Source organism: Lolium rigidum, chromosome 5 (assembly GCF_022539505.1).
Source record: "Lolium rigidum isolate FL_2022 chromosome 5, APGP_CSIRO_Lrig_0.1, whole genome shotgun sequence".
Classification (NCBI taxonomy): domain Eukaryota; kingdom Viridiplantae; phylum Streptophyta; class Magnoliopsida; order Poales; family Poaceae; genus Lolium; species Lolium rigidum.
Window position 1 is genome coordinate 7,442,386 of NC_061512.1, and position 19,082 is coordinate 7,461,467.

The window sequence follows — 19,082 nt, forward strand, 5'->3', positions numbered from 1 at the left end:
AAAATAAAGTGAAACTAGCAACTAATTTTTTTGTATTTTGATATAATGCAGCAAACAAAGTAGTAAATAAAATAAAGCAAGACAAAAACAAAGTAAAGAGATTGGGAAGTGGAGACTCCCCTTGCGGCGTGTCTTGATCTCCCGACAACGGCGCCGAAATTTGCTTGATGCGTGTAGTTGACACGTCCGTTGGGAACCCCAAGAGGAAGGTGTGATGCGCACAGCGGCAAGTTTCCCTCGGTAAGAAACCAAGGTTTAATCGAACCGAGTAGGATTCAAGAAGCACGTTGAAGGTTGATGGCGGCGGATGTAGTGCGGCGCAACACCGGAGATTCCGGCGCCAACGTGGAACCCGCACAACACAACCAAAGTACTTTGCCCCAACGAAACAGTGAGGTTGTCAATCTCACCGGCTTGTCTGTAACAAAAGGATTAACCGTATTGTGTGGAAGATGATTGTTTGCAGAGAAAGCGGTAAAAACAAGTATTGCAGCAGATTTGTATTTCGAGTATAAAAGAATGGACCGGGGTCCACAGTTCACTAGAGGTGTCTCTCCCATAAGATAAAAGCATGTTGGGTGAACAAATTACAGTCGGGCAATTGACAAATAGAGAGGGCATAACAATGCACATACATGACATGATAAGTATAGTGAGATTTAATTGGGCATTACGACAAAGTACATAGACCGCCATCCAACTCCATCTATGCCTAAAAAGTCCACCTTCAGGTTATCGTCCGAACCCCCTCCGAGTATTAAGTTGCTAACAACGAGACAATTGCATTAAGTATGGTGCGTAATGTAATCAACAACTACATCCTCGGACATAGCGCCAATGTTTTATCCCTAGTGGCAACGAGCACAACACAACCTTAGAACTTTTCGTCACTTGTCCCGAGTGTCAATGCAGGCATGAACCCACTATCGAGCATAAATACTCCCTCTTGGAGTTAAAAGCAAAAACTTGGCCAGAGCCTCTACTAGTAACGGAGAGCATGCAAGATCATAAACAACACATATGTAATAACTTGATAATTAACATGACATGGTATTCTCTATCCATCGGATCCCGACAAACACAACATAGAGTATTACGGATAGATGATCTTGATCATGTTAGGCAGCTCACAAGATCCAACAATGAAGCACAATGAGGAGAAGACAACCATCTAGCTACTGCTATGGACCCATAGTCCAGGGGTGAACTACTCACTCATCACTCCGGAGGCGACCATGGCGGTGTAGAGTCCTCCGGGAGATGAATCCCCTCTCCGGCAGGGTGCCGGAGGAGATCTCCGAATCCCCGAGATGGGATCGGCGGCGGCGGCGTCTCGGTAAGGTTTTCCGTATCGTGGTTTTTCGCATCGGGGGTTTCGCGACGGAGGCTTTAAGTAGGCGGAAGGGCGAGTCGGGGGCCCGACGAGGGGCCCACACCATAGGGCGGCGCGGGCCCCCTTGGCCGCGCCGCCTTGTGGTGTCGCCACCTCGTGGCCCCACTTCGTATGTTCTTCGGTCTTCGGAAGCTCCGTGGAAAAATAGGCCCCTGGGTCTTCGTTTCGTCCAATTCCGAGAATATTTCGTTACTAGGATTTCTGAAACCAAAAACAGCGAAAACGAGAACCGGCACTTCGGCATCTTGTTAATAGGTTAGTTCCGGAAAATGCACGAATATGACATAAAGTGTGCATAAAACATGTAGGTATCATCAATAATATGGCATAGAACATAAGAAATTATCGATACGTCGGAGACGTATCACTCAACAAGCAACTTACTAAGAAATAAGACACATAAGTACATATTCTTCACCACGATAGTTTTTAAGCTATTTTGTCCCATGAGCTATATATTGCAAAGGTAAAGAATAGAAATTTTAAAGGTAGCACTCAAGTAATTTACTTTGGAATGGCGGAGAAATACCATGTGGTAGGTAGGTATGGTGGAAACAAATGGCATGGTTATTGGCTCAAGGATTTGGATGCACGAGAAGAATTCCTCTCAATACAAGGCTAGGCTAGCAAGGTTGTTTGAAGCAAACTCAAGTATAAAAGGTGCAGCAAAGCTCACATATGAACATATTGTCGCTATTACAAGACTTTACATTGTCTCCTTGTTGTTCAAACACCTCAACCAGAAAATATCTAGACTCTAGAGATCAATCATGCAAACCAAATTTTAACAAGCTCTATGTAGTTATTCATTAATGAGTACAAGGTACATGATACAAGAGCTTAAACAAGATCTATATGAGCACAACAATTGCCAAGTATCACATTATTCAAGACATTAAACCATTTACCACATGCGGCATTTTCCGTTTCCAACCATATAACAATGAATGAAATAGTTCAACTTTCGCAATGAACATTAAAGATGAAGCTAAGGACATATGTGTTCATACGAAACAGCGGAGCGTGTCTCTCTCCCAAACAAAGAATGCTAGGATCCGATTTATTCAAACAAAAACAAAAATAAAAACAAACAGACGCTCCAAGTAGAGCACATAAGATGTGACGGAATAAAAATATAGTTTCACTAGAGGAACCTGATAAGTTGTCGATGAAGAAGGGATGCCTTGGGCATCCCCAAGCTTAGACAGCTTGAGTCTTCTTAAAATATGCAGGGATGAACCACGGGGGCATCCCCAAACTTTGACTTTTCACTCTTCTTGATCATATTGTATCATCCTCCTCTCTTGACCCTTGAAAACTTCCTCCACACCAAACTCGAAACAAACTCATTAGAGGGTCAGTGCATAATTCATATATTCAGAGGTGACATAATCATTCTTAACACTTCTGGACATTGCACAAAGCTACTGAAAGTTAATGGAACAAAGAAATCCATCTAACATAGCAAAAACAGGCAATGCGAAATAAAAGGCAGAATCTGTCAAAACAGAACAGTTCGTAAAAACGAATTTTAAAGTGGCACCAGACTTGCTCAGATGAAAATGCCCAAATTGAATGAAAGTTGCATACATATCTGAGGATCACGCACGTAAATTGGCAGATTTTTTTGATTTTTCTACAGGGACTACTGTCCAAATTCGTAACAGCAAGAAATCTGTTCCTGCGCAGTAATCCAAATCTAGTATTGGCTTTACTATCAAAGACTTTACTTGGCACAACAATGCAATAAAATAAAGATAAGGAGAGGTTGCTACAGTAGTAAACAACTTCCAAGACTCAAATATAAAATAAAGTGCGGAAGTAAAATAATGGGTTGTCTCCCATAAGCGCTTTTCTTTAACGCCTTTCAGCTAGGCGCAGAAAGTGTGAATCATGTATTGTCGAGAGATGGAGCATTACCTCGGGCATTACACCTACCTTTTTTATTCTTTTTCTTACCCTTTGATTTAGGGAACACATGTCTACCTCCCGGTGTAGAGGTGAATTTTAAGGTGCCTTCTCCCACATCTATGACTGCTCCCAATAGTTTCAGCAGGGATCTTCCGAGTGTGATTGGTCCTGTTCCCACACAATCAATAACAAGATAATCAGTCGATATTGTTCTTCCAAGAATGGTTGTATGCACACCCTCGGCTATTCCCTTAGGAGTTATAATAGAGCTATCAATAAGAGTTATTCCTTCTCCCCCTTCAACGAGTCCCCAAAGTGTCAAAGATTCATAAATACTCTTAGGCATAAGGCAAAATTCAGACATAATATCACAATTGGCATGAAAAGTTTCACCACCTATAACAACTTTAATAGTAGGGTCCCATATTGAAGGTTCGGAGTTCACCAAAACTTGATCAAGACGGTTACGAACATAACTATAATTTTTTTCCAAGCAAGATGCACTTGTCTCAAGAGTGTTTAATCTATTATAAATGCTAATAAGAGCTGAATCAAAGTTATTAGCTGAACTATGTGATGCAACCAATTTTTTATGGCATTAAAATCTTGATCACCGTCGCAATGAAGGAAATCTCCTCCCACTACAGCATCCAAGGCATATCTATAGCGAATCATAAGCCCAAAATAAAAATTACTAAGGAGCAAACTTAGAGTCATTTGAGGTTCAGCTTTACGATAAGAATCAAAAATTCTGGACCAAGCATCTTTAAAACTCTCCTCATCCCCTTGTTTAAAAGTGAAGACTAATTCCTCAGGTGAAGAAGTAACAGGTGCAGAGCTAGACATGATAACAGAAGTAAAAATGCAAGTAACTAATTTTTTTTTGTGTTTTTGATATAGAGAACAAGACAGTAAATAAAGTAAAACTAGCAACTATTTTTTTTGTATTTTTGATATAGTGCAGCAAACAAAGTAGTAAATAAAATAAAGTAAAGCAAGACAAAAACAAAGTAAAGAGATTGGAAGTGGAGACTCCCCTTGCAGCATGTCTTGATCTCCCCGGCAACGGCGCCAGAAAAAGAGCTTGATTGCGCGTAATTAACACGTCCGTTGGGAACCCCAAGAGGAAGGTATGATGCGCACAATAGCAAGTTTCCCTCAGAAAGAAACCAAGGTTTATCGAACCAGGAGGAGCCAAGAAACACGTTGAAGGTTGATGGCGGAGGAGTGTAGTGCGGCGCAACACTAGGGATTCCGGCGCCAACGTGGAACCTGCACAACACAATCACAGAACTTTGCCCCAACGTAACAGCGAGGTTGTCAATCTCACCGGCTTGCTGTAACAAAGGATTAGATGTATAGCGTGGATGATGATGGTTGTTTGCGAAGAACAGTAAAGAACAATTGCAGCAGTTTGTATTTCAGATGTAAAGAATAGGACCGGGGTCCACAGTTCACTAGCGGTGTCTCTCCCATAAAATAGCAGATGTTGGGTGAACAAATTACAGTTGGGCAATTGACAAATAAAGAAGGCATAACAATGCACATACATATATCATGATGAGTACTATGAGATTTAATCAGGGCATTACGACAAAGTACATAGACCGCTATCCAGACATGCATCTATGCCTAAAAAGTCCACCTTCGAGGTTATCATCCGAACCCCTTCCAGTATTAAGTTGTAAACAACGAGACAATTGCATTAAGTATGGTGCGTAATGTAATCAACACAAATATCCTTAGACAAAGCATCGATGTTTTATCCCTAGTGGCAACAAGCACATCCACAACCTTAGAACTTTTCGTCACTTGTCCCGCATTTAATGGAGGCATGAACCCACTATCGAGCATAAATACTCCCTCTTGGAGTCACAAGTATCAACTTGGCCGGAGCCTCTACTAGCAACGGAGAGCATGCAAGAACATAAATAACATATATGATAGATTGATAATCAACTTGACATAGTATTCAATATTCATCGGATCCCAACAAACACAACATGAAGGATTACAAATAGATGATCTTGATCATGATAGGCAGCTCACAAGATCTAACATGATAGCACAATGGGGAGAAGACGACCATCTAGCTACTGCTATGGACCCATAGTCCAGGGGTGAACTACTCACACATCGATCCGGAGGCGATCATGGCGATGAAGAGACCTCCGGGAGATGATTCCTCTCTCCGGCAGGTGCCGTAGGCGATCTCCCGAATCCCCCGAGATGGGATTGGCGGCGGCGGCGTCTCCGGAAGGTTTTCCGTATCGTGGCTCTCGATGCGGGGGTTTCGCGACGAAGGCTTTAAGTAGGCGGAAGGGCAGGTCAGGGGCGTCACGAGGGGCCCACACAACAGGCCGGCGCGGCCAAGGCTTGGGCCGCGCCACCCTAGTGTGGCGCCACCTCGTGGCCCCACTTCGTAAGTCCTCCGGTCTTCTGGAAGCTTCGTGGAAAAATAGTACCCTGGGTGTTGATTTCGTCCAATTCCGAGAATATTTCCATACTAGGATTTCTGAAACCAAAAACAGCAGAAAACAACAACTGGCTCTTCGGCATCTCGTCAATAGGTTAGTGCCGAAAAATGCATAATAATGACATATAATGTGTATAAAACATGTGAGTATCATCATAAAAGTAGCATGGAACATAAGAAATTATAGATACGTTTGGGACGTATCACCGGGTTTCGGGCTAAGTCCGAAGCTAAAATATCAAGCCCGAACCTGGCCCGGCCCGACCGTCGGGCCTATAAATCAAGCCCGAACCCGGCCCGAACTGTTAAAAACCTAGCCCGGCCCGAGAAGCCCGGCCCGAGAAGCCCGGCCCAAACCTTACCTAAATTGCAAAATCTGTAAGCTCGAGCCCGGCCCGGCCTGACGTTCGGGCTGAAAATTCAGGCCCGAACCCGGCCCGAAGTGCAAGCCCGACCTGGCCTGGCCCGGAATTTTCGGGCCGGGTCGTCCGGGCCGGGCTGTCCATGCCCAGCTGTACACTGAACCTAGCCTTGAGGATAGGTTCCAAAGTTTAGATTTGCATGGTGAGGAAGAGGTTGGCATTGATTTATCCGAAAAACTCGAGAGTCTGATTGAGGATGTTCGCTGACAAGCACAGATGTGTAATGCATAGGCTTCAGCTTTGGACGTGACTTCTAAATCGACAGGAGCAATTTTGTTTCTCATTCAATTCCAATGCCTTACACTACAAAAAAAGGTTGTTATCTACCACGTCAAAATTTTGTTGGCTAAGGGGTATTTTTCGTGGTTAATGAGTCTAAGGCGACGAAACGGGTTTTGTGGTACATATCGGGTCACCTAAGAATCCACCACGGATTTTCCAATTGAGTGGTTTTTGTCCACGAAAAATCGAATCGTGACAAAAGAGTTCATGGAAGGTTTTTGACTACTGATGTCATGCTAACTGAACCGTGTCAAACACCGTTAACTGGCCAGTAATGCTATTAACAAGGTGAATATTCATGGTAGATGACATGCCCACACAAGGCCTGCTATGCCTTAAGTACACAAACCCAATAAGGAAGACAGGGCCGGCCTAATTAGATATTGGGTCAGGCCAACTAACTTGGTTTCACCAGCCAACAAAATAACTGGGCCGACCCATTAAGTACGCGCTTGGGGCAGAAGTCTTGGCTTGACCATTCGACTTGTTAAATGGGCCGGTCCACTTAGCAAGCGGGCCGAGACAATGTCTTGGTTTGACTAGTCAAACTACTAGATGGGTTGACCCATTACATACACGGGTCTGCTTAAATGTTTTGGTTTGACCGGTCAACAATGTAATTGGGCTGACCTAGTTAGTAGGTGGGCCAGTTCAACTTATTTGATTGACCGGTCAAACCCTTAAGGAGTCGGACCATTTAGTTTGGATGTAGGTCTAGTAAATTTGATTGTTGGATCCTGAAAGTTGATGGACCGGCCCGTTAGTGGATGGATCGGCCCAGATAAACATATCAACTACTAAATAGGTTGGCCCGTTAGTAGATGTTGTAGTCACAGTTAGGGATGGCACCCGCAGGGTATGGGTACGGGTAGAGCCATCCCATACCCGTACCCATCACCTTTATTCTTACCCATCACCCGTACCCATACCCGTCAACGGGTACAAGTTTTTCCCATACCCGTCACCCGACAGGGTAAATGGGTACCCGCGGGTAAAAATAACCGCGCTTACAACACATCAAATTGATTAAAAAAATATGACAAGAGGTGAAGCGATCCTAAATAAGGGTCTAATCCTCACTAACCTACCAACGATTATGAGACCGGGAAGCGTGAGGTTCAGTCTAGCAACATGAAGGCATGATTAGGGATAAATTAAGTACTTATTGCAATGGTCTACTTGTTAATTTTAAATGGGTACATGGGTACACGGGTATGGGTTCTATGATCCCATACCCGTACCCAGTCTACCCGATGGGTATGATATTTTCCCATTTACAAACCCATGGGTAATATTTCGTTCCAAACCTGTATTCCTATTGGGTTTTTACCCGGCGGGTACGCGGGTCATGGGTACCCATTGCCATCCCTAGTCACAGTGGTGACTTATTTGCCTTGCAGATATGCTCATTTGGTTGCCTATCTATGTATGGATTTAGTGGTGGTTAGTACTCACTCCGGTCGTTTTTAATCGACGTGGATGTGTTCGTTGGCATGCATGTTATTAGTGTGTGGTTGCGTCGATTATTAGACCATGCACTAGGTGCATCAAAAGCGAACCATAGTGGCAAATGATGCGGTTCATCACATAGTAGAGCATGCGATTCATCAAATGATGTGAACCAAGTAGTTGATTCGGTTCCTTGCATGCATGTGTGGGCCCCTTGGCAGGTATGTGAGGAAGAATGGTAGTAATATTTTATATTCCTGCCTATTGTTCTTCATTTTATGAAGATGTGTTTGCCTTTAAAATTGATAAGAGATTGTTTTGTTCCTTGACAATAAAGTTTAGCTGCTTCACTTAATTTTTGATGGTTCTCTAGGATATTTTTTTAGGGTTTTTAGTCTGGAAACTCATGTGCTGCTAGCTAGGGATTCTTAGTTGCTCTTTATTATACTCTTCATAAAGGAACTGCTAACTCTGTCTAGCTAGGTAGCTCTAGATGGCTAGGCCAACAACTTCTAGAAAAACATTCTAGGTAAACCAAATGATGACACACACCACTACTAAAACAACATCCTGAATGGCCTTCCTTATATAGTTTTTTATTTTTCTATTATTTTCGAATAAATTTTCAGATTTAAAAAATATAATTTTAAGAATTTTCAGATTTAAAATTGCTCAGATTCAAAGTTTGCTCATATTTAAATTTTCTCAACTTTGAAATTTGTTCGAATTTAAAATTTTCTTACTTTGGAATTTTTTCGAATTGAAAATTTTCTTAACTTTGGAATTTCCTCGACTTCAAAATTTGTTCAAAAACAGAAGAAAGAAAACAGAAAAAATAAAAAGCAGAAAAATGAAAAAAAAACTAAAAACCGAAAGGGAACTAACCAAAACTGAGAACCAGAAAAAACCCGAAGAAAACATAAGCAACAAGGTAACCATCAGCACCGAACGTAAGTAGTACCTAACATGGGCCGAGCCCAACGAGGCCCGGGGCAGCCGATTCCTTAACCGGCCCCCGCGTGCGTATAGGTGTGCCCGAGCCAAACCCTGTCTTCTCCTCTCCCACTCCCCCCTGCCGGCCGCCGCCTCCCAGCCGCGGCGAGCCCCTCTTCCCCACACGTAACCTAGGGTTCGCCCTTCGCCTTAGTCCATCCCCTCCCACCCCAAATCCCCGCCCTCGTCTTCGTCTTCCTGATCCCCGGCGTCCCCCAGACGGCGCGATGAGGTTGGAGAAGTGCTGGTTCTGCTCCTCCACCGTCTACCCCGGCCACGGCATCCAGTTCGTCCGGAACGACGCCAAGGTAATCTATTTTACCGTATCAAAGAACCTGTGGTGCTATGTGCCTCATCTCGTTAGCCTCTGTGTCGTCGTGGTATCGGAATATGCTTGAAGGCCATGGTAGTTATTTATCCCATCAAGAACCTGGTGGCGAGCAGCTCCGGTTTTATTCTTCCTACATGTGTTGCATCCCATGTGATTTTCTATTGCACGGAGAATTTAGCGTTGGAGAGAGCCAACCTTATGGAAAAATGATATTAGAACGATTCCTATGAGATTCGATTCGTGTGCCGCCTCGAGTGTGAAATTTCTTCAGAGAGAATTCAAAATTGGAGAATGAAATTAGGGAACGAAGATAAGTAGATTAGATGGAGTTAGATAGAATTTCTATCTCCTATGCTATACGGATCATCTAGAAAGCAGAGAGCTTTGGTTCCATTCAAATACAAAAGCTGACGTAGATGTTAAGTGGTGGGAATATCCATAAAGGAGCACATTATGGAAACTGTTCGTATGAGATTCGTCGTACCTTGTTGGAGTTAATTAATCCCTCCAACTTCAACTTCTATTTCTATCTAGATCTGCATGTGCACACCTGTGGCCTTATGAACATCTGAAGATTAAACAATGTTTATGACATCCTTACCTTTGATGCATTTTTCTGTAGCTGCATTCGTGCTTGTATCTGTATTCGGTTAGTGGCATGTCATGTAACCAGGTTGCTTACATCTGATTGTCAGGTATTCCGCTTCTGCCGATCAAAATGCCACAAGAACTTCAAGATGAAGAGGAACCCTCGCAAGGTTAAGTGGACCAAGGCTTACAGGCGCCTGCGTGGCAAGGACATGACGCAGGTAAACAAGCCTACTGTTTTTTACATCCTTTCATTAGCCAGTACTCCAGTACGGAGTCTTGTGTGGGGCCTAATTGGGTTGTTGTCTGGATCAACCAGGACACGACGTTTGAGTTCGAGAGGAAGAGGAACAGGCCGGAGCGCTACGACCGGATCCTCACCGAGCAGACTCTGAAGGCCATCCCGCTCATCACCAAGATCAGACATGAACGGCAGAAGAAACACATCACAGAGAGGTCGGTTGCTGTTTCCCTGACTCATCATATCTGTTTGTTCGCGGAATGGTTTCGTTGTCTAACACACACTGTTTTGTTTTCCTTCTAACAGACAGAAGGGGGGTAAGAGCATGTCACGGAAGAAGGACGCCAAGGAGCTGGAGCAGGATCTTCAGATGCTTCCTAAGAAGGACACCGTGGCCTATGAAGCTACTAAGCAGAAGGTTATCGTTTCCCAGCTCAAGACCGAAGAGAATCTTATGGAAGAGTAGTGGGATGGAAATGTTTTGGTGCTTGCATGTTCTCATGGTCCTTTGTATGCAGTACTACTTTGGGTTCTGTAAGGTTGTAGACGGTGATGACGTTTGTCTTCGACTGAGTACTAGCAGGTTTTGTGTGTGCTGTAATGGTGCAGACTATGGTTGGATTTGTTACCTTACCGTTAATAGAATCGTGAACTTAATCAGTCATTGTTGGTGTGGTCATTTTACTACATGAAAAATTCAGGCAGTTGTTGCTTTGGAAGAATTCCAGCTTTGTCTGAAGGATAATCTTGTCTCAGTATCTCAAGAGGATATAGTCTTTGTTAAGCTCTCTGTCCAAATTCTCTGGGTATTGCAAGTTTTATTAACCTGTTTATGTAAGCATACTAGCAGAGATATACCTACTGATGCAAACTGTTTAGTTTGTCGGTGATGGAGCATATCAGCAAATACAGTTGCCACTAGCCAAGTCATCTGAGAGTTAGAATTATGTCTTCTTTTAACATCTGAGGTGTTTTTCGTGCTATACTGGTCCGGTCTTACTGGGAGATTCCAGTGTTTGGAGAAGCTGCGTTGTTCTCCGCTTTGTCCGTGGTCAGAGACCCCACATCAAAGGCGAAATTAACATTCTACTTCCTTTTCAGCTTCATGAACATTAGATATAGTTTCCCATGTCACTGCTACATGTATTATTTCATTCAACTTATTTAGTTGCATTCAGGTAACTGCTGGTGCATCGTCTCTGTCAAAAAATATTGGCATTGGAGGACTCCAAAACAGCACTGTGAAGTTCGAAATCTTGGACACTGCTTGTCAGGGGTGGTGCATATTAGAACTTTGCTTAAGTCTTACATATGGTTCATCCTTGCTCGGATTTGGGGTACATGATTTCTGTACTATCTTGTGCTTTCACAAACATTTTCTCTTTACCTTATTTGTGTTGCCTGCAAACATTTAAAATGTTTTTCTTAGTTCTTAACACATGAGAATTGGCCAATTTTCAAGTATGCTGCATTAGAACCTGTGAACTACAGGGGAGCTGGTGCTGCAATCGTTGTCTATGACATAGCAAGTGCAGAATCATTTAACAAAGTGCAGTACTGGGTCAACGTATATCATCTTCCCCCTGATGAGCTGCGTGAACATTCCGTGACTTCCTCTTATCCATAATGAGTTTGCGGTTTTAACAAAGTCACTGAAGCATTTGTAACGATATTTGTGGATTTCTGGTTGGATTTACCTTCATATTTCTATTTCGTTCTACTTCCTCTTGTCCATAATGAGTTTGCGGTTTTAGTTCAGGTTTTGTGGAACAATCCGTGACTGTTAAATTGGGACATTGATGCTGAATGTATTACAAGCAGATTTTTAGCGTATTCTTTGCTTTCTGAAGGATGCACAAGAGTATGCAGACAGGAACAGTGTGTTTTTTGTTTAGACATCAGCAAAAACGGATGATAATATGAACAAACTATTTGAGGTGTGTATGAGGATTCAGGATTACATAAGCTATTTGCTTTTGCATATAGAGGTGGTGACTGACCTGGAGAAACATTAAAATCACCAAAGCTCTGTTCATCTGTTGAGTGATGCAGAAGTGGTGTCAGACATAATCAGTGCGTGATTATTACATGATATGCTGAATGCCGTGTCTTCACGACCAATAATGCAAAAGTATTGTGCTTAAATTGAAATGATGGAATTTACTTGGTATCGTAAAAAAAAATACAGGGACTGAAATAGTTTTGAAGTCGCCCTATGCGGCTTTCTCTTTGTTCCAAATCTCCAATTACTCATGTAATCGCAACTGTGAGGTAACTTTTCCAGTGCAGTGTTATGATCACCACACTGCCTTGAACCCTGCCCCTTAGGTTTCTTTTGTCTTTGTTATCTGATAAGCTTTCTCATATGCTACTGAAAACTTCTCGAAATCTAGATCTTCCTCCCAAGAAGTCCTTGTTCTGTACAAACAATTCACTCGATTAATTTCCAATTTTGCCTCTCCTGTCCGTTTTACCAAGTGTTCGCCTTTCATCATGGCATTTTGTTTGAGATGATTCAACGAACGACTCTCACGGGCGAGGCCGACTGCCTCCAGTGGAAGTGGAAGCCGAGCGGCACATACTCTGCACGATCAACATATCTGGCCATGTTCCACCGGTCGACCTCTAGCCCTACCTGGATGCACATATGGGAGGCTTGGGCACCGCTGAAGGTGAAATTCTTCCACTGGCTGGCCTCCCAAGATCGCCATGGGACCGTTGAATGCATTGCAAGCCGCGGGCTACAGCAGCATCCACGTTGCTTGCTTTGCGACCAAAACCGGTGACCATGCACCATCTGCTCATTGAGTGCCCCTTTTTCAAATAAATATGGCGCGGCGCATTGGCCTGGCTTTGGATGACCTATAGGATCCCTAGGCACTAGCAACAGTGACAACCTCGCTTTTGGACTAGCTTGCTAAGGTTAAGCCGGCAAACCCGAAGTAAGGGCCTTGCAACAACAACTCTCCTACTACCTTGGATGATCTGGAAACATAGGAACGAATGCGTCTTTGACCGAGCGCAATCCTCGCTTTCGCAGCCTGATGATCAAAATCAAAGAGGAGACACCCCCGTGGGCTCAAGTCGGTGCTTTAGGCATCAGAGATGTGCTCGACAACCTGGGATATACATTAGTTTCCTTTCCTCTGTTGTTGTATAAAAGTCCTCTAGGAGACATGTAAACAAAACTATTCCTTTTCAATGAAATGAAACACGCAAAAAAGTCCTTTGCATTTTCTCGAAAAATATACGCGCATTTCTCAGAAAAAAAAAAGTCACAGAAGAAAGTATACACAAGGGCAGCTGGGCAGGGCTTCGCAACCAAACCACACCCGGCCTGCCATCCGTGGGTTCCATGGCCCAGCCCATGTTAACCATGGGCCTTGTACGCAACAGCCTGCGCGACGCTCGCTCGCTACATCGCCACCCGGCGCCGCCGCCCGTCTCCGCCGAGCTCATTTCCCTCCCTTTCTCTCTCCGTCGTCGACGCCGCGCCGCCGGGACGCTGCCCCCGCCACGCCCCGCTGCATCCCTGGATCCGACCCTCGTGTCCAGTTCCGTTCCAAGAGGTGGGTGGGCTGTTCGGACTCGACGGATCTCGGGGCACCGTAGGGTTCGCGTTCTTGGACGCGGCCACCGCAGTGTTGGCACCGCTAACTGACGTCGCTCCGGGATTTCTCGTCTGCAGGAAAGCCTAGGCGGAGAGCTGTGTGGAGTGACGCCAGGAGATGGCGGCGTTCCTGAGGTCAAAGTGTTCGTCAGGTATACTAGTCTTTCGCATTCGCATCACGTCTTTCCAGTTGTAGATGTTGTGGATGGGTCCTGTACAGTGAGCACTTCTCCAGTACCTGACTTGAGGAGGTAGTAGTAGTAGTGTTAAACAAGATTCAGTTCATGATATCGAGACCAAGTGAGCATGCATCTTCGCCCTGTGTTGTTTGGCGTCTGTCGTCTTGCCTAATGAACTGAAGCTCGAAATTGTTAGCGCGCAGCCGCTATGATCCAAATCATGACTGCTAGTTGAACCTTGATCAGTTCAGATGATTATTTGTTTGCCCGATAGACTAACCTCTGTAGCATAGGGCAGCGACCAGGTAGATTGTGATTGATTTGCTATCACTTGTATGTTACAGAACTAGAATAGCTGGTTCCGAAACATGGGGTCGGTGTACTCACTATCACTGTAAGAAGATGATATCTTGAGAGCCTGTATCTAGTTGGATCTTATGCACCTCTGGTTCCGTTGAAATATGTATTGATATTCATATTTTGTCAATACTGTGCTGCAGTGTGGTGCTCAGTTTATTGATTCACATGGTGTAAATGCTTATTGATCTGTGCAGTTGGGCGTACTCTGATGGGAAGCATTGGGAACAATCTGTATGGGGGTGTTAACTCGTCTGTTGAAACAGTGGCAGGGTCATCTCGCTGTGATGCTATCAGTCAGGTATTACTGCTTTGCTCAAGCATATATCTTTCCTTCACCTTAACACACCCTCAAATATCTTCTCTTCTGAAAATTTATCATCAGTTAGAAAAGTAGCACAATATTTTGTAAGAGTTTTGTTAGCTTCTTATAGGGTGTTTGTGGCTCAAAGATTCTAAAGTGCATATTCTCCCGCCCACCCCCCTCCCCCTTCCCCCAATGACATTGGTATTTAATTATAATTATCATGTTGCTTGCTTTATATAGTTCAATAGCTTGTGGTTAAAATTGTTGTCAAGATCTAGGACTTTTGTAGTTGCTAGCGATGTCATCATGATTACAGACTAGATCCCGATGACATATTGGACTATGTGTTTCATTTACAAGGCATTCTTTTTACTACTCTTCAGTGTCCATGAACATTTTCCTAGTTATTTTAGATGTTCTCAGAACCAGCATAGAGATTAAGTGTTTGAACTTAGTTTTTGAAAAAGTTATCAGTTGCTAGAGTACGTAGACCTCTTGAAGTGGCTTTATGCATTTATGTTTTCGAAGAAGTGAAGCAGCAACATGTGTTAAGTGTTATTATTCTGATTTCAGCAAATCAGGACATTCATCCAGATGAGAACCAACCTCAAGGTGGTAGACAACTCTGGAGCCAAGCGGGTCATGTGCATACAGTCCTTGAGGGGGAAGAAAGGAGCGAGGCTCGGGGACATGATAATTGGTTCCGTGAAGGAAGCACAACCCCGTGGCAAGGTCAAGAAAGGTGATGTAGTCTACGGGGTGGTCGTCCGTGCTGCTATGAAGAAAGGACGAAGTGATGGCAGCGAGGTCCAGTTCGATGACAATGCTATAGTCATCGTGAACAACAAGGGCGAGCTGATTGGCACTCGCGTCTTTGGTCCTGTTCCCCACGAGCTCAGGAAGAAGAAGCATCTCAAGATCTTGGCGCTGGCTGAGCACATAGTTTGAGACGTCGAGCTGTGCTTAGGCATATCTATCTGTTTGTTCTGGGGAATGAAACGAACACGTGGTCGTCTTCAAGACTGCTCTGGGGATGTTTTGGTTGCTGCCCTGCTGTTATTGTGTTCCACTTTCTTTTTTCTTGATAGTTTGTGTTTGGAAAAATCTACTCTAAACTAGTTATGTGCATTGCTTACTTTTCTCGCTTTTACCTGCGAGTTTAATGAGCAATTGAAAACTTGGATCGAATCTAGGCACTAACGGGCAAAGCGGATTTGGAATTTACTTTAAGGAATCGGGCACTTGGTAAGCTTGCTAATATCTTTCAGAGGTTACTTGGATTTGGTGTAAACTTAGTGTGTCCACTGATATTTAGCTCAAAGTTAAAATAAATAACTGGTGGGGTCACTAGTCTACACCCATTCCAAGCGGAGCCTTTCCTTATGATTGCCTTTTTGCTTAGTTGGTAACGAAGGCATTTAACCTTTAAGTATTGTAAATTTCTTGACGAGCTTATCTAGCTTATCGAGTTAAGCCAAGCTTGGATTTTGAGCTTGTCAAGTTAGCGAGCCGAGTTGACCTAGCTCGATCGATAGCTGACGAGTATTTTTCGAGTCGAGCCAAGTCATGCTGCCGATATCCAACCCTGGTATCCTATCATTACATTCCTCAAATTTATCATGGATTTATTTTCAGCGTATATATTTGGAGTCTAATTTTAGCAAGATTAAATCTTTGTTGGCGCAGATTTCGGTGACGTAACAATAACATCAGGTGATTTTGGGTCACTGACATATGGACCCGCCATATGGTGGACCCACATGCCACTGACCCTAAACTGCACGTATTCGTCAAAACAACAACAAAAAAATTGTACGTTCTCCTCTGAAGATTTTCGGGGGCATGCAGAACTTGAGAGTTTGTTGCCAAGTTTGGATGGCTGGTCAGAGTTAGGCCTATAACTAAGGAGATCCGTTAGAGCAATCCCGGCCTCGCTTTCCCTCCTCTCCTCTCTCGTCCATGGCGACGTAATCTTGCGGCTAGCCACTCAGAACTTGATCGAGGTGGCGGTGATCAATCGGATCGATCGGGCGATGGAGAACGAGGTGTGGACGCCGCGGCGGTCGAGCCGGAGCAGCAGCATCGGGAGCGCGGGGAGCGGCAGCGCCGGGAGCGGGAACAACATCGAGTACACGAGCCTCCGCGACATGCTGCTGGAAGGGAGCGGCGGCAGCAGCGGCGGGGAGAACCACGTCGTCAGCTGGGGGATCCGCGGGGGGAGCTGGCGGGAGTGCAACAGCGACAACATCCACGAGTTCGACGCGTCCAACATCGGCATCCGGAACCAGCTGCTGAAGCACGCGGCGTCGGCGTACCTGCAGTCGGCGGTGGTCGTGGGCGGCGGCGCCGGCGGCGCGCGGGAGGGCCAGGGGTGCTGCCTCGTCCGGCTCTGGCGCCGCGTCGCCGGCAGCGTGCGCGTCAGCGGGCGGGGGCGGGTGCTGATGCGGGCTTGCTCATGGCAGGGCTGCGTCTACGACATGCCCGCCGAGCTATGCGCCCGGGTCGCCGCCTTCTTCGCCGGCATCTGGACCTAGCTAGGCGGCCACCGGTAGGCCATAGGCGACGGTGCTTCCTCGTTTCGTGTTGTTGTTGTTAGATCTTGCATGTCAGATGCATGCTGGGTTGACCACTGCATGTTTAGTCAGATAGCACCCCTCATTAACCGGTAGTCTTATTTGTCAGGGAATACCTTGTATCTTAATTAGGAGCTGCGGCATCAGCGTTTTGTGGTATGATCGGAAGAAAAAGGAGAGATTTAGCTTCTTGATATGATTAAGAAATGACATTGCTACTACTAATTGTGAAAAGATAGAACTAAGAAGATATTTGGTGTTCAATGTTGGTTGTAGTTGTTTTTTTTAGAATTCGGCAGGTGAGCTGTTCGATATATTAATAGAAGAGGGTTCACAATACAACAACGAGAATAAAAAGGGCCAAACCACTATTGAGAAAAAATAGCCCTAGTCAACTAGACAACTACTCGGCGAGGTGTGGAGATCTTCGCGCCCGCTAGGTCCCAAGTCGCGGCCTCGTCAGCAATCTTGGCGAGCAAAGACACCACCGTCGAGGTGAACGCACGGAAGGTACGGGCGTTACGCTCTAGCCAAATGTGCCAGAGGACAAGCATAGCACATGACCGCACCCGGGAGGCTTCAGCGTTTGGCAGCCCCGCGGCCAGGCTGCACATCCAGTCCACGACCCTTGGGTGCACCTCCCAGTTGGCGGGGTCCAGGGTTGGCGCCGCCGCAAGCGTGGCAACCTTCTCCCAAATCCTGTGCGATAGGGGGCAATCGACGAACAGGTGCATGCAAGTCTCGAGGGTTGTTTGGAGTTGTTGCTTAAGGAGAGACTGCCAATGAAAACCTATCTCTGAGGTGGAGGCTCAATTTTCTCCGGCGTTGAGGAGAGTTGTCTTCTTGTAGCTAACCACAATTTAATTGTTTGCTTATTACTCCCCGTTTCAACGAATAAGATTTCTTTTACAAAGTTAAGCTAACTAAAGTTTGATTGAATTTTTAGGAAAATTAATCAACAACTATGATATTTTATAGTATATCATATTAATATATTTCATGCTGCATCTAATAATAGTGATTTTGTTAACTACTTTTTAAAAAACTTGATCAAACATTTGATTTTCAAAAACAATATAAACCTTATTTATTCGACTGGAGGTAATATCTCCTAGGCCAAGTAAGTATGTCTAGAAGCGCCACGAAGGCAAGATACTCCGTATTATATTATATGAAGGTGATTAAGAAATGAAACAATGAAACTAAATTGGAAAGGATTCATGCATATGCGAGATACAGACTGTGTTGCACCATCCTCCCACCCGAAAAACAAACAACCCTCGAGAATATGTAGCTTGGGAAAAATAACAAGTTACGTACTGAAATTCAAAAATATGTAGCTTGGGAAAAAATAACAAGTTTTATAGTGAACAGTCTGAAGAAATCCTGTAACTTTCCAAAAGGCATGTAACTTAGTACACGAACACCATGTAATTAAGAAATTTTGTAAGTATAGTCAAATTCCAAACTGTTCTAATTAGGTTCTGCGGTACCCATGTGCCAGAAAATCGCTTTAGCTCCACACACCATAGATAGTCTTTAGGCTCTTAGCCTACTCCTACGGTTATGTGGGAGACCCTACTCACCGTCTCACCCCATGTCTACCATAAAACAAACTTTCAATGTGAAGCGTGCATGACTAGGACTCAAATAAAACATACTAAGAAAATATTTGTACTCACTTTTTTGTTTTTCTTGTGAAAAAAGGACTATATACCCTAGTGCACCTGAGTCAAACCTGTCTCGTAAAGACGAATCTTTTTTGTTGGAATGAGACGTTTTCACAGATATCACGACATTCATGAGTTGTCAACCTTAAGATCTAATATGTCTGCTCCGTTTTTCAAATATGCTCATAGGGGTAAAGCGTGTATATACGTTTTTAGAGGTGAATGTATGCGTGTCAACGTCAACGTGTGTGTTTCTTAATAAAAAAGAAAAACTATATACTCCCCCTTAATCAACACAGT

At 44.3% G+C, this 19,082-nt stretch overlaps 3 protein-coding genes across 4 annotated transcripts in view; 2 read left to right on the forward strand and 1 right to left on the reverse strand.

Moving 5' to 3' along the window:
- The first annotated feature begins 9,066 nt into the window (after positions 1-9,066).
- LOC124654198 (probable ribosome biogenesis protein RLP24) lies at positions 9,067-10,831 on the forward strand. The gene is made up of 4 exons (XM_047193216.1): positions 9,067-9,234; positions 9,953-10,066; positions 10,165-10,301; positions 10,393-10,831. The coding sequence occupies exons 1-4, from the start codon at positions 9,154-9,156 to the stop codon at positions 10,550-10,552; spliced, it is 492 nt and encodes a 163-aa protein (XP_047049172.1). The 5' UTR covers positions 9,067-9,153; the 3' UTR covers positions 10,553-10,831.
- Positions 10,832-13,573: 2,742 nt separating this feature from the next.
- Positions 13,574-15,769, forward strand: LOC124653801 (50S ribosomal protein HLP, mitochondrial-like). Of its 2 annotated transcripts, none has more exons than XM_047192867.1 (4): positions 13,574-13,655; positions 13,775-13,848; positions 14,430-14,533; positions 15,113-15,769. In XM_047192867.1, the coding sequence occupies exons 2-4, from the start codon at positions 13,815-13,817 to the stop codon at positions 15,485-15,487; spliced, it is 513 nt and encodes a 170-aa protein (XP_047048823.1). In that variant the 5' UTR covers positions 13,574-13,655; positions 13,775-13,814; the 3' UTR covers positions 15,488-15,769. The 2 variants fall into 2 exon arrangements, with proteins under 2 accessions (XP_047048823.1, XP_047048824.1); XM_047192868.1 differs by having other exon boundaries at positions 13,624-13,654; positions 13,787-13,848.
- A 1,738-nt stretch (positions 15,770-17,507) lies between these two features.
- Positions 17,508-19,082, reverse strand: part of LOC124655583 (p21-activated protein kinase-interacting protein 1-like) — a 3,567-nt gene continuing 1,992 nt past the window's right edge. Inside the window, exons 3-4 of the mRNA XM_047194453.1 lie at positions 18,707-18,713; positions 17,508-17,811 (exon numbers count right to left, since the gene is read on the reverse strand). Of these exons, the coding sequence (XP_047050409.1) occupies positions 17,508-17,811; positions 18,707-18,713 (311 nt within the window). The remainder of the gene's footprint in view (positions 17,812-18,706; positions 18,714-19,082) is intronic.

Bases quoted from the DNA above. Each gene is read 5' to 3' on its own strand.
- LOC124654198 (XM_047193216.1), top strand. From the start codon at position 9,154: ATGAGGTTGGAGAAGTGCTGGTTCTGCTCCTCCACCGTCTACCCCGGC. The intron at 9,235-9,952 runs GTAATCTATTTT...TCTGATTGTCAG, and splicing joins TCGTCCGGAACGACGCCAAG to GTATTCCGCTTCTGCCGATC. The intron at 10,067-10,164 runs GTAAACAAGCCT...TGGATCAACCAG, and splicing joins GTGGCAAGGACATGACGCAG to GACACGACGTTTGAGTTCGA.
- LOC124653801 (XM_047192867.1), top strand. From the start codon at position 13,815: ATGGCGGCGTTCCTGAGGTCAAAGTGTTCGTCAG. The intron at 13,849-14,429 runs GTATACTAGTCT...TGATCTGTGCAG, and splicing joins GAGGTCAAAGTGTTCGTCAG to TTGGGCGTACTCTGATGGGA. The intron at 14,534-15,112 runs GTATTACTGCTT...TTCTGATTTCAG, and splicing joins GCTGTGATGCTATCAGTCAG to CAAATCAGGACATTCATCCA.